A 13610-nucleotide genomic window follows, 5' to 3' on the forward strand; every position below is an offset into this window, starting at 1 on the left:
ATTTGTGTTACTACATCTATAAAAGGCACAGTGGGAGTGTTAGCAGTGTGCATCACAATCGCGGGATGTGTGTGAGATTCTTGCGAAGGCATGCGCTACGTGTGTGTTGGAGACGTGATGGAGTGAGTTTAGATTTGTCTGACAGCCGTGGAACCCAAAGTGACCAACTGTACAAGTTTCCTTTTTTTTCTTCTTTTGTTGAAACCAAGGGAATATGAACTAATAAAGTGTAGCCTACTATCAGAGAGGAAAGGTGTGGATGTGAATGTGTAGTGGACAGTAGGCTCAGTTTACAATGATAATAACACAGAACTGCCGATCCTAAGCCAGTGGTGAGGAAATATCAAACCAGATATCTATATCTTTTTATATTGATCATGATGATTTAGCCATGTTAGCGGCGTGGCTCTAGGAATGACATTGTCTGTCTGTTAGTGAAATATATCAACATCTACAAGATGGATTGGTGCAAAATTCAATACAGACATTCATGGTTCCCAGACGATGTATCCTAATGAATTTGGTGATCCTATGATTTTTCCTTTAGTGCCACTATGATGTTCAAATTGGAGTTAAATGTTTCAACAACGGTTTTCCAATCAAATTGGGTAAAGGATGAATTTGAACAACTTTTCATTTGACCAATACTTTGTTTTTTACATGCAAAACTAATGGCATTCCCATTAACTGCAGCTGTACTTTACACCTGCTACACATCAGCATGTTAGCATGCTGCTATTAGCATTTAGCTCAAAGCACAGCTGTGCCCCAGTACAGCCTCACAGATCCGCTAACATGGCTGTAGAATCCTGTTTTTTCAAAGTAAAACAGCTTTGGAGAACATGAAGATTACTGTTTCTGATGGAGGCACGACAGACCAGTGAGACGCATCAGCGGAACACACAGACTAATGGAAATTGAGGGGATGGAGACAAAGGGCCTGTGTAGGTCTCTGTGGCATGCCATTAGTGAGGGAGAGGGGTTGACTTGTTCCATCTGACATTTACCAGTCCAACTGAAAATGTCACGGAATGCCAGCCTTTACCTCCGGATATAATATACAGCCCAGAGCTATTGATCCCAAAAAACCTTTGTTAATTTTCCCTCCTCTCTTGTCCCCCCTGTCCACTGTCCCGAGAAAGACCACCATCCCTGTGCTCCTAAATTCCCGTGCCCAGCCAGACCTTTCTCTGCTTTTGATTACTGCTTGCATTAGCAGCTTTGGCGCAGTGAGTAAAGGATGCCATGCTGATATTCTTGGCCTTGAAATAATTATTTAGTGATCACAGGAAAAGTCCTCAAATCCATTTTCTCAAGATCAGAACAAATGCGTCAAATGAGAAATTTCTTGTATAGAAGTTGTTTTTGGTTTTCCATTAAACCCACCATATGTTTGAAACATATATTGGAAATTAAAGAGTATACAAGGATAGGACAACTGCATTATTATAAATGTGTAAGGTACCCTACCACCAAAACCACCCCAACCCTCATCTAAACATGTTCTTGTGGTTGTAAGATAATTATTTTGTGATCCCACAAGTAAACACAAAGTGAGAAGCAATTTCCTCTCTCTTCCACATGTACCAGATTTATTTCACATTCCCATTACCACATTTAGCTGAATGTCTGAGTTGTATTGTATGCACTGAGAATAGGACGTGCTTAATGCTTAAATCTTAGCCAAAAACAGTAACCAAAAGCAATCAGACCCGACTAGACGATGCATTCTTTACAGAGCACTGATCTCAACCTCATTTCAAATTAAACAGTAATCACTTCCCCAATAGCTAATGCAGAAGCTAATTATGTTGCAAACCACTCATTTTCTGGTTTTGTTTTTGTTATGCTGCAGTGAATTTGTGTCTCACTTTTAGGAACTGAGTTTAGATCCATGGCCTCTCAATTTGTTTTGGGGAGTGCTTCTGTCTAGTCTATTTCTGTCCTTGCTACACTATTGTCCTCGGTTGACTGCCTTCACATCAAGTGCTGGATTTATTTGGCCACTCTGCCAGCTCAGGCAGATAGGCCCTGCAGCTACAACACAATATGAAATGTCTGAATCTAACGTTAAAGTAACTATAACTGTCATAATGGTATCAGTGATTGTTTTCTCTCTGAGTTAACATGTTTAAAGAGCTGAAGTTGTTTATAGATTAGAGAGGATAAAAATCCGCCTTGCTGCAGTTCTTTTTGTAGCCTTGATTCTTTGGAGTTGGATGGATTGATGTTTTTTTTTACCAAGCATTTTGTGATGTTCCAGTTCGCTGAATGTTTCACTCATCATCACTCGTCGTCTTCTTCTGCACACGTTAATTGGCGGCTCCGACTGCAGCATTACATTTCGAAATCAATACCCAAAGAAGATTATGATCTTCGTACACAATGCCATCAAAGCAGTGTTGTAGCTTTGATGGCAATAAGAGTTTCAATTAGCTGCCTCTTCTCAGCTGCATGGCTTCACCAGAGTCACTTCATCATAATGAAACCCCACAAGTCATGAAAATAGCCAGTCGAGCTGACAATATGGTTCACGTGGTTACCATGCTTACTATATGCATCCTATAGCAAGTTGAACAACCACCTTCAGAGGCCAAAGAGAGGATCATAGCTTTAAACAAGGCAGTTGTACTGTGGAGTAAAGCTAAGATATGCAAGTAGGTACTTGGTTCTAGTTTTATGTAGAATGATGGGCAGAAGAAGAGGTTCATTTTTCTGTAAGGAATTTTCTTGTAGATTTAAGTTTAGGACAATTTGTCTTCCAACTTCTTCTTTGTTCAGTAACACTTACAGGTGTATGTATTATCGCTACATCATCCTGCAAGCTGTTAAAGGTTCATGTGGCAATCTTGTCAAATCCATTAAATATTTATTCCATTAAAGCAGTGTTTCTCAAACCTTTTCAGACCAAGGACCACTTAACCATTAAAAGAACACTCACGGACCACCTAACTCCCCAAATATCCAAAAACATCCAACAATATATTACGAATGACAGCCTAATAATGAGCTTTATGCGACTGTCTCTATATCGCTCGTTGACACATTAAATCAACAATACAAATACAACTACGGATTCTACAAGCATTTCGTTCATATGTGATTTAAAACGGTGAATGCTGATAGATTTTATATATCATATGAAACGTAGACTTAATTTATTGCTGAGTTTATGTCCGTATAGCCATCGTTACCCACAGCAAGATCGCTTGCTACTGAGAGATACGCACAATGCAAAATGTTCGCCAACGACTCATAGCACAAAACACAATGTGGATTGGGATCCTCTTCATCTCCAATCCAAAAAAAATCCAAATTTGATGTAGTCACTGTGATATTTTCTTTTCACTTTAGCGCTGGACTTTTCGCGTTCAAGCCGAGTTTCACAGCTTTCAGCCGGGTATTTCTTTTTAACGATGCACGATCTACCCGCACTACACGACCTTTTGGGCCACCCTGCTCTAGTCTATACTAGTCATTTTTAAACAGTTTGAGAAACACTATAAACTTATAATATATTCATTTCAAATGTGACATTTTACCAATATAGTCACGGACCACTAGCGGTCGCTCACGTACCGCCAGTGGTCCGCGGACCACTCTTTGAGAAAGACTGCATTAAAGTAAACTTTATTCATCTGAAACATCTGAACATCTGAACTCCTCATAATTGCAGATTGATATACTTTACATGGTTTTAAAAAGTAGCTAAGTATGCTAGTGTTGTGGAAACTCAACCATGTGCAGGTGTGCTCAACAGTTTGAATGTTAACAAGTGTTCTTGCTCCTTTTGTGTCAATAAGGTAAACATGTATTATTGGATTGTCTAACTGTCCCCCCTTTCTCTCTCTGCAGGTACATCCGCACCATGTACCTAGGTATACAAAGTCACCGGCAGAAGGAGAACCAGCGGTGTTTTTACTGGGCTATGATGTACGAGTATGCTGATGTCAACATGCTGCGACTGCTGGAGACCTTCTTAGAAAGCGCCCCTCAGCTGGTGCTGCAGCTCTGCATCATGATCCAGAGCAACAAGGCTGAGTGGCTGCAGTGTAAGGACTTCCATATGGCTCTATACAGGCCGCACACAAGCCTTATTTTGTTTGTGTGTAGTTCAAGACATCTCTCATATTCTTCTTTTGTGCATTACGTCATAATATGGTTGTCGCATGATGCTGAGATGCTTCCATATTTTACATCTGACAGTCCATTTTCTGTGAAGTTCACATATCTCATTATTTACAGTGTGCAACATTCTCCACCATCATATACAATTTCCAACATTCATCACTCCTGAAACCTCTTTTACAATTGCATTTTCCTCGTGCAATACAGCTCCCTAAGGAAGGCAATTCAATCATAACAAGTGATACCCTTACCTGTCTGGGTGTCTATAGAAATGCCATTAATACATTTGCTGAGAGGCACCATGCTGCTGCTCTGCAGATAATCCTCTATCATTTTTCATGTAGCAGGTTACTGCTCTGACATATCTGCTGTCTCTACTATTATACAAGTCTTAAGGAAACTGAATTGGTGTTGACTGAATGACCTATAATGATCTTGGTAATAATATGGCTTTCTAAATTGTGATGGATTGCTTTGGCTGAAATAAAATGTACTGTAAGTGGAATGGCAGCCAAGTCAAGATAGAACTATTTTTCTTTGGGTTATGCTTTATACTAAAAATAAAACTGAATGTCTCTTTCAATTTCTGGTGTTTTTAAAGCCATCTCACAGCACCTGTCAATATCTCTCATTCTTAGTCTTTCTCTTCTTTCACTCTCTCTCTCTCTGTCTATATTCCCAGGTCTTTCTGCCATGTCCTCCCTCCTGTCCCTGGCCTGGGTGCTAGCCTCTTACAACAAACTCCTGCGTGATTCACGTGACGACAAGAAGAGCATGAGTTACAGAGGTGCCCTGGTGCATCTGTTCTGGCGCCTTTTTACCATCTCCTCACGGGTGATCTCCCTTGCTCTATTTGCCTCGGTTTTCCACATCTACTTTGGCATTTTTGTGGTGCTCCATTGGTGTGCCATGGCTTTCTGGGTCATCCATGGCGGCACCGACTTCTGCATGTCCAAGTGGGAGGAGGTACTGTTCAACATGGTGGTGGGTGTGGTCTATGTCTTCTGTTGGTTCAATGTACGTGAGGGCAGGACTCGGTACAGAATGGTGGCCTATTACACAGTAGTACTGTTAGAGAATGCCATCCTAAGCCTCCTTTGGTATGCGTACCGTGACCCAGTCACCACTGACGCCTATGCCTCTTTTGCCCTCTGTGGTGTCTTCCTGTGCTTTGCTTCAGGTGTGGCCTGTATGGTTCTCTATTATGGGGTCCTACACCCAATGGGCCCCCGGCTGAGGGTGCTGGCCAGCTCGTGCTGTGCTGAGCTTCTATGGGGCCTTCCATTACCCCCCGAGGCTGAGCCAATGGCTCCCACACCAGGCCCCCGTGGCTCTCAGGCCACTCCCACACGGGGTCTGGCAGGGGAAGACGAGGAGTCAGATGAAACACCCACGGACACCTGCCTTCCAGTTTTCCAGGTGAGGTCCACAGAGCCTGTGGATGCAGCTGGCAGGCCCTTCCAGCCCGAGGGTCCTCTCATTAAGATAGACATGCCCAGAAAACGCTACCCAGCCTGGGATGCACACTTTGTGGATCGGCGCCTGCGCAGGACCATAAATGTGCTGCAGTACATTAGCCCTAATGCGGTGGGCATCAGGTATAGGGACGGTCCACTTCTTTATGAACTCCTGCAGTACGAATCCTCCCTCTGAAGGTATCTTCTCCCACAGCTCTGTCACCTCCTCTTACACACTATAATGCACATGCATTTCGTTTCTTTCACTCTGCTCTTCCTCCTCGTCAGATATTATCTCTATCCATTTGCTCTCCCCTTCTCTCCTCTCTGATCATTAAATTTTCCTGCAGGAGATGTGTGTTAGTCAATGTGTCAAGACAGTCTAAACACACTGCCATGATTTATTTTTGAAAAAAAAAAAACAGTACAGAGAGAAAATTATGAACCTCCAGTATCTGATGTGATATATACAGAAGTATCATATAAATCCCTCTACATTGATAGAGGAGGGTTCTGTATGAGTGTGTAGATAACATATGAATGTTTCATTATGAAATGTGTTTAATGCATTATACTGTATTGGTGATTCAACCTGTGAATACTTGTGAAGGGCATATTGTATGTCCCTGTGACATGGAACTGGCGCAAAGCCTGATGGGAATGATGGAGGAGAGTCTCAGAGGGGACAGGTCTTTGCACATCCCAACATTTACTGCCATTCTTTATGTAAATTATTGAAATGTATGATAATGTTTACCAAGTCCTTAGCCCGTGATTTAAAAAGCACTGAAATTTCTATCATGATACTGTAAATTACAGAAAGGACACGATCAAAGATGTGTCCCAGAGAAGCACTTCAAAATGGATTTTCCCTCTGTGAGCTTACGTGGCTCAAGTGTATCCTGGCTGTACTATTTTTGTTCAAAATCCTTAATCATAATCGCATCATGTATGGAAGAAAAAAGAAGCACACCGACCTTCAATCAGTTACACCCACATATTCCATTTTTACAGTGCAGACTGCCCTCCAGTGGAGGCAAGCTGTAACAGCATGCCTTACTTACTCATTTTTGCCCGTAGTTGTGACAGCACAAAATCTTAGAAAAAACACAATGAAAGGAATGTAGAATGTAGTTGAAATGAGCACAACATTTTTTTGGTGGGTAGATCATAACAAAAAACATTCCAAAGACTTTTTTTTTAAAAGATTGTAAGTGTGTAGTAAAGGGTAGAAGGGTAAAAATGTGTGCTAACACATTTTTGTTTGAAGTGCAAAGACAGCCTTCAAGGAATCCTCCACCATTCCCTTCTGAATCCTAGAAAGTACTCCCTTATACAAACTCCCTATTTTGTTTTCTTATCAACAAATGTTTTAGGTTGATTAATATATGCTTATTGGGTGCAAAGACTTGTAATAAGTTCTTTAAAAAAAAAGAAAAAAAGAAAAGACAAATCTGAGAAGATATTTCTATGCTATTATACTTCAGTGCGTATTTGTGTCCACATTTATAGTCATTGACATAACTATATTTTGCCAGAACACACTTTTTTACATAACGGAAAATGTTGTGCAGTGCAGTGTTAAAAGGTATACTCCTCAACATCAGTGTGCCCTCAAAGAGGTTATTCTCTTATATGGGCGTACAGGTCAACTGTTCTGGCACCTGCTTGCGCAGTTGAAACAAAGCCAAATCGCATCTTACAGTACTGTCTTTCCAATTTATCTGCCCGTTGAACCAGTAGAATCCTAGAGTCCTTGCAAAACATGTGCCATCTATAGGCCTGCTGTGCAGCAATTATACATTGCATCTCCCAGCTGAAGCTGCGGGAGTTCTCCACAACGGATACCCTTGGGACAACCACTGTATTTACACATGACAAAAATGAAATACAATTTAAAAAACATGCCTTCTAGGTCAAAGAAGTTTGACAAAATTTGCAGAGAGGGCTACTGAACAATTGATGAAAAAAATGAATGCATTTCATAGTCCAATTGATACTCAATGACTCATTCGAATATATAATGTGTGTTTTCTACATTTGTTGGCATGACTTTAGTATGAGGCATTAGTACAAATGCACCCAACACGGGATGCCCAAGAGCCCTACACAAAGCAGAGATCCCTTTCTCCTGGCTCACTGGCTTTCTGCTTAGCTGTGGCCCCATGAGCCTGCTAACATCGTACTGTAAAAGGCGGATGCCATGTAAGTCCAGGCCAAAGGTGAGAGGGGGTTTTTGCCAGGGTTGGAAAAGAACATAAGGACAGAACGTGATAAGGGGCCTAACTGAAGTAAGATGTATGACTCCTCGTATGCTTGTGTGAGAAAGATGGGTGTTTTATTCTCAGCATGTGCTGTACAACCTACAGTATGTATTAGGGGATTTAAGTGTGCTTGCGTGGTGGAGTGTACACATGCTTGTCTTGTGAGTCTTCTCAGCCCTTTCCCACAGTTCTGTCCTCTCGCCGATTGTTCGGCTCCATCCTCGGTTGCTGCTCTGCCCTCTTCCCCATCTCTTCGGTGCTGGGCCTTGGTGCACTCCCATGAAACACTCTCACACTCTCTGGTAACTGAACAACGGGGTTGAGGCTGAACAACTGGAGATCCTGGCATGAGAACATGCAATGAGGTACACTGCCATAACCAAGAGCTTCAACATCCAAGGTCTGCCACCCTTCAGCTTAAAAGCGATGTTCAGCCCTGAGTAATCAAGAACTGTTGGGTCAGCTAGGGTGGAGCAAACATCCGTCACACAATATGTATTGATACACATAAGTATGCAAACAACCAACTTTCAACTTTTATTTTCGTTCAACGTTCATTGTTTACCATAGTAGCCAGAGTAGTTCCTCTCTGTTGTAGTGAATGAACAGCCATGTTAATAGCTAGCCAGTTAATGTTAAACAAAAAAGATATTGTTAGACGAAAAAATTAATTAAGCAAAACAGCCAATACAGTGGTTCCTCAGGACCAACAAACAAGACCACGAAACCAGCTGACTCAGGGGTGTCTCAATGCAGTTCTCATCCACCAGGCATGTCCTCAAGGGTCTCCATTTTTTCCTTACAATATTGCATCCTGGACCACTCCTCGGCTGGGATTGTAACACTAAATTATGGTTTGCACATTTTTGTTTTCTTGGGAATGATTGCTCAGTCTTATAATTGACAGGGGGAGGGGCAGTTTTTTGTGGTAGTTGGCTGCCTGGCATATGGTGCATCCTTTCTGCTGACCTTTTACAGACGTGGACACATGTCCAAATCAGGTGCAAATACACTGTGATTCATTCATTCATTTGTGTGTGTGTGTGTGTGTGTGTGTGTGTGTGTGTGTGTGTGTGTGTGTGTGTGTGTGTGTGTGTGTGTGTGTGTTTGTGTGAAGCGACAGTATTATATAGCACCATAAATAAGATTATGTATCTAGTGGTGCTTAATGTTGTAAAGTCGCAGACTATTTATGCTTGCTTAATTGTGTCATAACAATAGTAGTAATGACAGTTAATTACACTAATTGATTTTAATTAAGTCTATAAAGAGTCTATATGTCTATATAAGTCTAGATTTTTATGAAACATGCAGTATATTTTCTACAGAACAATCATAGTTTTGTCACATTCTGTAAACTGGTGAAACGGATTACCTAGAAGCTTAACAAGTGGGTTTTAGTTTAGTATCTTTCTTGGTTTTCTTTAAATAATAAAACAGGTTTCAAGAGCTAAACTACTCAAGAGTGCAATTGGAAGCCGTTACTATACAATGTAGTATTCAGGCCGCCACAATTTATACCATAAACAAGGTCACAAAGAAATCCCCTACAGAGTATTGTTTCTGTCAGGTTACCTGTCCAACTCCACATCCCTCAACAGCCACAACACACAGCAAGAGCGTTTGAACAGCAAGCTTGTTCTTCTCAGTCCTTGTTGTGCCTTGTTACTTTGGGTGCTTAAATCCAGCCATGGCAGCCAAGTCCACAAACAACAATGCCAATGTCTTTCTTTACTTGTTGTGTACACGTGTCACCAAGATGATAACAACACCAAACGATATTCTCTCTGTCTGTCTCCCCAAACCAAATCAAGCCAAGTTCTCAATTCTGTCAGCTCACACCTCATTTGACAACTCCATTTAATCTTACTGTTGCATCCAAGATTTCATCCACAGGACTGCACCGTTTCCTCGTTACAGTGCTACAACTAATCTTCACCGTGTGACAGAACCAAGTGGTGGGTATGTGTCAAACCTAGTTATAGGTTATGTCAAAGACATAGGAGAAAAAGTAAGGCAATACTGAACATCTTATGTACTTGAACATAGGATTCTGCATCTCTATGACGTTGGAACAAGCTGAAACACAACAGCCCCAGTTGATTCAGCGAGTTACAATTAGAAGTTTGGACTGAGCTCAAAAGCGTTAGTTTTGGACTGTTGGAAGGATACTCTAAGCAGATGCCAGCCACGATACCAAGCAATTTGGTCAATGATTGTTTTGTACTTTTGTCTATGCCTTTACATCTTCTTCTGTCTTGCAATGATGAATGATTTGTGGTGCCAAGACGTAAAGTTTCTGTGTCGTTTGTCTCGTGTGAAAAATACATCCTCTAGCCAAAACAATAATGCCTGCAGTTGGAGTAAAACATGAAAGTCAATGTGACAAAATGCGCAAAGAAAAAATCACTTGCGTTGCATTTGTCTTTCAATGGAATGATGAAACAGGCCCGATCGCTGATTCACTTTTGAATAACCTAATTTCCTGGTTTTCCCACCACCTCCCAGCATGCCTTTGGAAGTCATTGTGAGGTGACCCTCAACATTTAGCATGTAAGTGCTCTCGACTGCACAACAAACCCTCTGATTTCTGCATTAATGTGTAGCAGCAGGTCATTGTAGTGTTTGACTTGGTTAAAGTCTGTACCTTTGTGTCATGACCATATGTTTGACCACTGGAGCAGTATGTTCAGATGAACGGTGCATTTTCTTCTTTTATTTTTGAACCTTCTTTGATTTCTGTTTATAACCTGGTGCTGAATAAATACATTTAAAAAGGTGCTACTACTGAGGACTGCAGTCCACTTTTTAGCTTTCTGATAGCATAGCCTTCCGGTTGACTGTGGAGCCTGCGTCCCACATAGGTGCAGTCTCAAAATGCTTGAGAGCTAGCACCTTAAATTCACGCAGTTTACAGCAGAACTCAACGCTCAATGGTGCCATCTTGATTTTCCAACGTGCACAAAAAAAACAAGTTACTCTCTGCATATAGTGTTTAATATACTGATTTAAGCATACAGTATGTTATTATTTTACTATGATTCAATCTGCACTAGGATCTTTTTTCTTTCTTTTCTCTGAGAGAATGAAACTGGCAAATGATAAATGCATCTTGTTGGCAGACGCACAGGATCACAAATGTACTTCTGCTACTGGAATTTGGGTTTAAAAAAAAAAGAAAATAGAACATGATTGCTGTGTTGTAAATTCCTGTCATCTATATGTCCTTAATCTGTGTGTATCTAATTTTGTTGTTATTGTAGAATTGGCTGTAATATTTTGTTTTAAAATGGATTTGATATTCCAATGAAGCGATTATGGTTGTCATATTAATTGCTGCTGATTTTTGAAATTGTTATCAAATGTGTTGGGAAATAATGCTTTGTTTATATTCAATCAATTTCTAGATTGTGTTAGCTTGTTGGTGTATTTCACAAATCTATCAGGATATTCCCTAGACTATATGATTTATACGGGGTATTCCAAAAGTTGGCGCAATGTCAGTAAGAAAGTTTGCTACAATCTGTAGCATGTTTATGAAAGTGTACTCATACAACCTGTGTTGTAACTGAGAACATATAAGGAATGGTTTCTTTGTTGTTGATAAATATAAAATGTAAAGTAAATTGTTTAATGGAATCCCCGTTCTTTAAAAAAGCAAAACTGATGTCCTATTTTTGGGAACAATATGAATATTATTAATAACATATGGTGCTACAGTTCTTTTTGTATGTTTTGGTTTTTAGATGAAAAGAGAAATATTATGCTGAAAATGTAATGTTAAGCCTTACTGTAGATTCATATATCAGACTGTTCATCCCAGAAGAGAAAAATAAATATAGTATTTGAAAGTGCAATATATCAGTATTGTATTCACATACACAATTCAACAGATGAAGGCAGATGCAAAGGTGTGAGATGTGAGCCTACACACAGTGATTGTGTCGTAATATAATACGTTTGAGCTTCCGATTAGTTCATTGAATTAAAGGCCTGCACACTCACACAGGTGTTTTCATTTAATTTGATTAGACCTCTGCAGATTGAAGTTGTACTGGGGATTACTGTCTGTGATGACGCCAAACTGATGCACTAATAACAATGACAAAAGGAAAGTTAAAAAAAAAAGTGAGAGATGGCAATCTGAGAAAAGGCTAATCAGGGAAAATAAATGAAAACACCTGTGTGCTTCTAGTAATCATTTCACTGACCATCGCCACTAATCATGAAGGAATTTATTTGGCACATTGGAATAATAGTTGAAATATAGGTGTAGAGACATGGGCAGTAGAGCAATTTAGTTAATTACGTGTATTCTCATATTTGAACCTTTAACATAACAAATTCAGACCCAATACCTGCAGTTGTAATTTGCCAGAAGAAATAACAAATGACCTAAATAGGCCATTAAAGTGACTATCCCAAATAGCACATGCAATAGACCTTTTTCACAGCAGACACTTTGACTAGTCTTAGTAGGAAAAACACAGGTGAAACTAATTAAAAAATGTATTTAGTGAAGAATAGACAAGACATGACAGAATCAAGTATCATTGAGTGATACGACAGGATTACCACAACGGGGAAAAAATAAAACAAAGGTGCAGGGCAGCCTGTTATGTAGGGTTCTTATGTGTGTTTGTGAATTGTGTATGTGAGTGTAGCGGAGCCATAGGGGAGGGTTTTCAAAGAGGGGACTGACACTGACAACCAGACAGAGAGGGACAAATAGTTTTCCTGGCAGGGGTTGCTAATTATACAACCATATCCCATGGTCCAACCATTTAACAATATTTAGTTTCATCTTTATCTGCATTTATTAATTTCCTCCACCTTTTGGTTCATGTTACGTGAGGCAGTGGTTACCATCCGTTAGCCGGCCCCAGGTGAAACTAGTTTTGTTAACGATGGCTCAGTTCCATTAAGAGTCCTAGGAGGCCATGACAGTGAGTCAGCATACACAACAGCAACACCCTGTAACTAGCTCAACTAAATAGAATACGGGCATTTTTAATGTCATCAATTACACCAGTGATTTTCCTATGATAAGCCAAAATGTCTGCTATGAAAAAGGTCAATACCCATCACCTGCTTTATACACAGGTTTAGGAAAATAAAGTCATGCATGTATGGTATGAGTAAAAAGTAAATACCACTGACAGTTACTGTACGTGTACAGAACATACATTTATTTTGTGGACACTCTTACATCCAACCTTGAGTGACTGGTCTCTTTACCACTTTCATATATTCTGCTGTATGCATGTCTCCTGTCTTTCTCCACTTGTCTCATCTGCCTCTCTCTGTTGCGGTCATGTCTGTCTTCAATCTTGTCCTAGTAAAACAGGAAACAGGGTGTCAAGACACTGCTTACATGGACACTTAAAGTGGTCTCTTACTAAGTGAAACACCTGCATTTTACCAGTCCAATTGGGCTGCTGGGTTTTTTTTAAAGACTTTTAGTAAAACTCTTTTCATGGCAAGACATTGAGACTTATCTTATCAGCAATGCACTAGTGTAGGCTAACATTTATAACAGCTGCATTACATTTATTGTTAGGTGTGTTCAAGATGTGGCTGCTTATCAGGACAACTGCAAAGAAAAGAGTCACCTGTGCTTTTTCTGTTTTTAAAAGTAAAAACGCACATTGTTTATAAAGTTATTAAGTGATAAACAAAAAGTGAGATTTGCTGGCTTTCCTAACATGAACTGAGGCAGAAGTGTCAACATTGAAAATTATTTTACATTTTTAAGTTACCA

At 40.1% G+C, this 13610-nt stretch overlaps 1 protein-coding gene across 1 annotated transcript in view; it reads left to right on the forward strand.

Annotated features, from left to right (window-relative positions):
* xkr6b (XK, Kell blood group complex subunit-related family, member 6b) overlaps positions 1 to 11703 on the forward strand; it is a 55520-nt gene extending 43817 nt beyond the window's left edge. Inside the window, exons 2-3 of the mRNA XM_029425877.1 lie at positions 3856 to 4052; positions 4811 to 11703. Of these exons, the coding sequence (XP_029281737.1) occupies positions 3856 to 4052; positions 4811 to 5781 (1168 nt within the window). The 3' untranslated portion in view covers positions 5782 to 11703. The remainder of the gene's footprint in view (positions 1 to 3855; positions 4053 to 4810) is intronic.
* The last annotated feature ends 1907 nt before the right edge of the window (positions 11704 to 13610 follow it).

The sequence above is a fragment of the Cottoperca gobio genome, chromosome 24, assembly GCF_900634415.1.
Source record: "Cottoperca gobio chromosome 24, fCotGob3.1, whole genome shotgun sequence".
Taxonomy (NCBI): domain Eukaryota; kingdom Metazoa; phylum Chordata; class Actinopteri; order Perciformes; family Bovichtidae; genus Cottoperca; species Cottoperca gobio.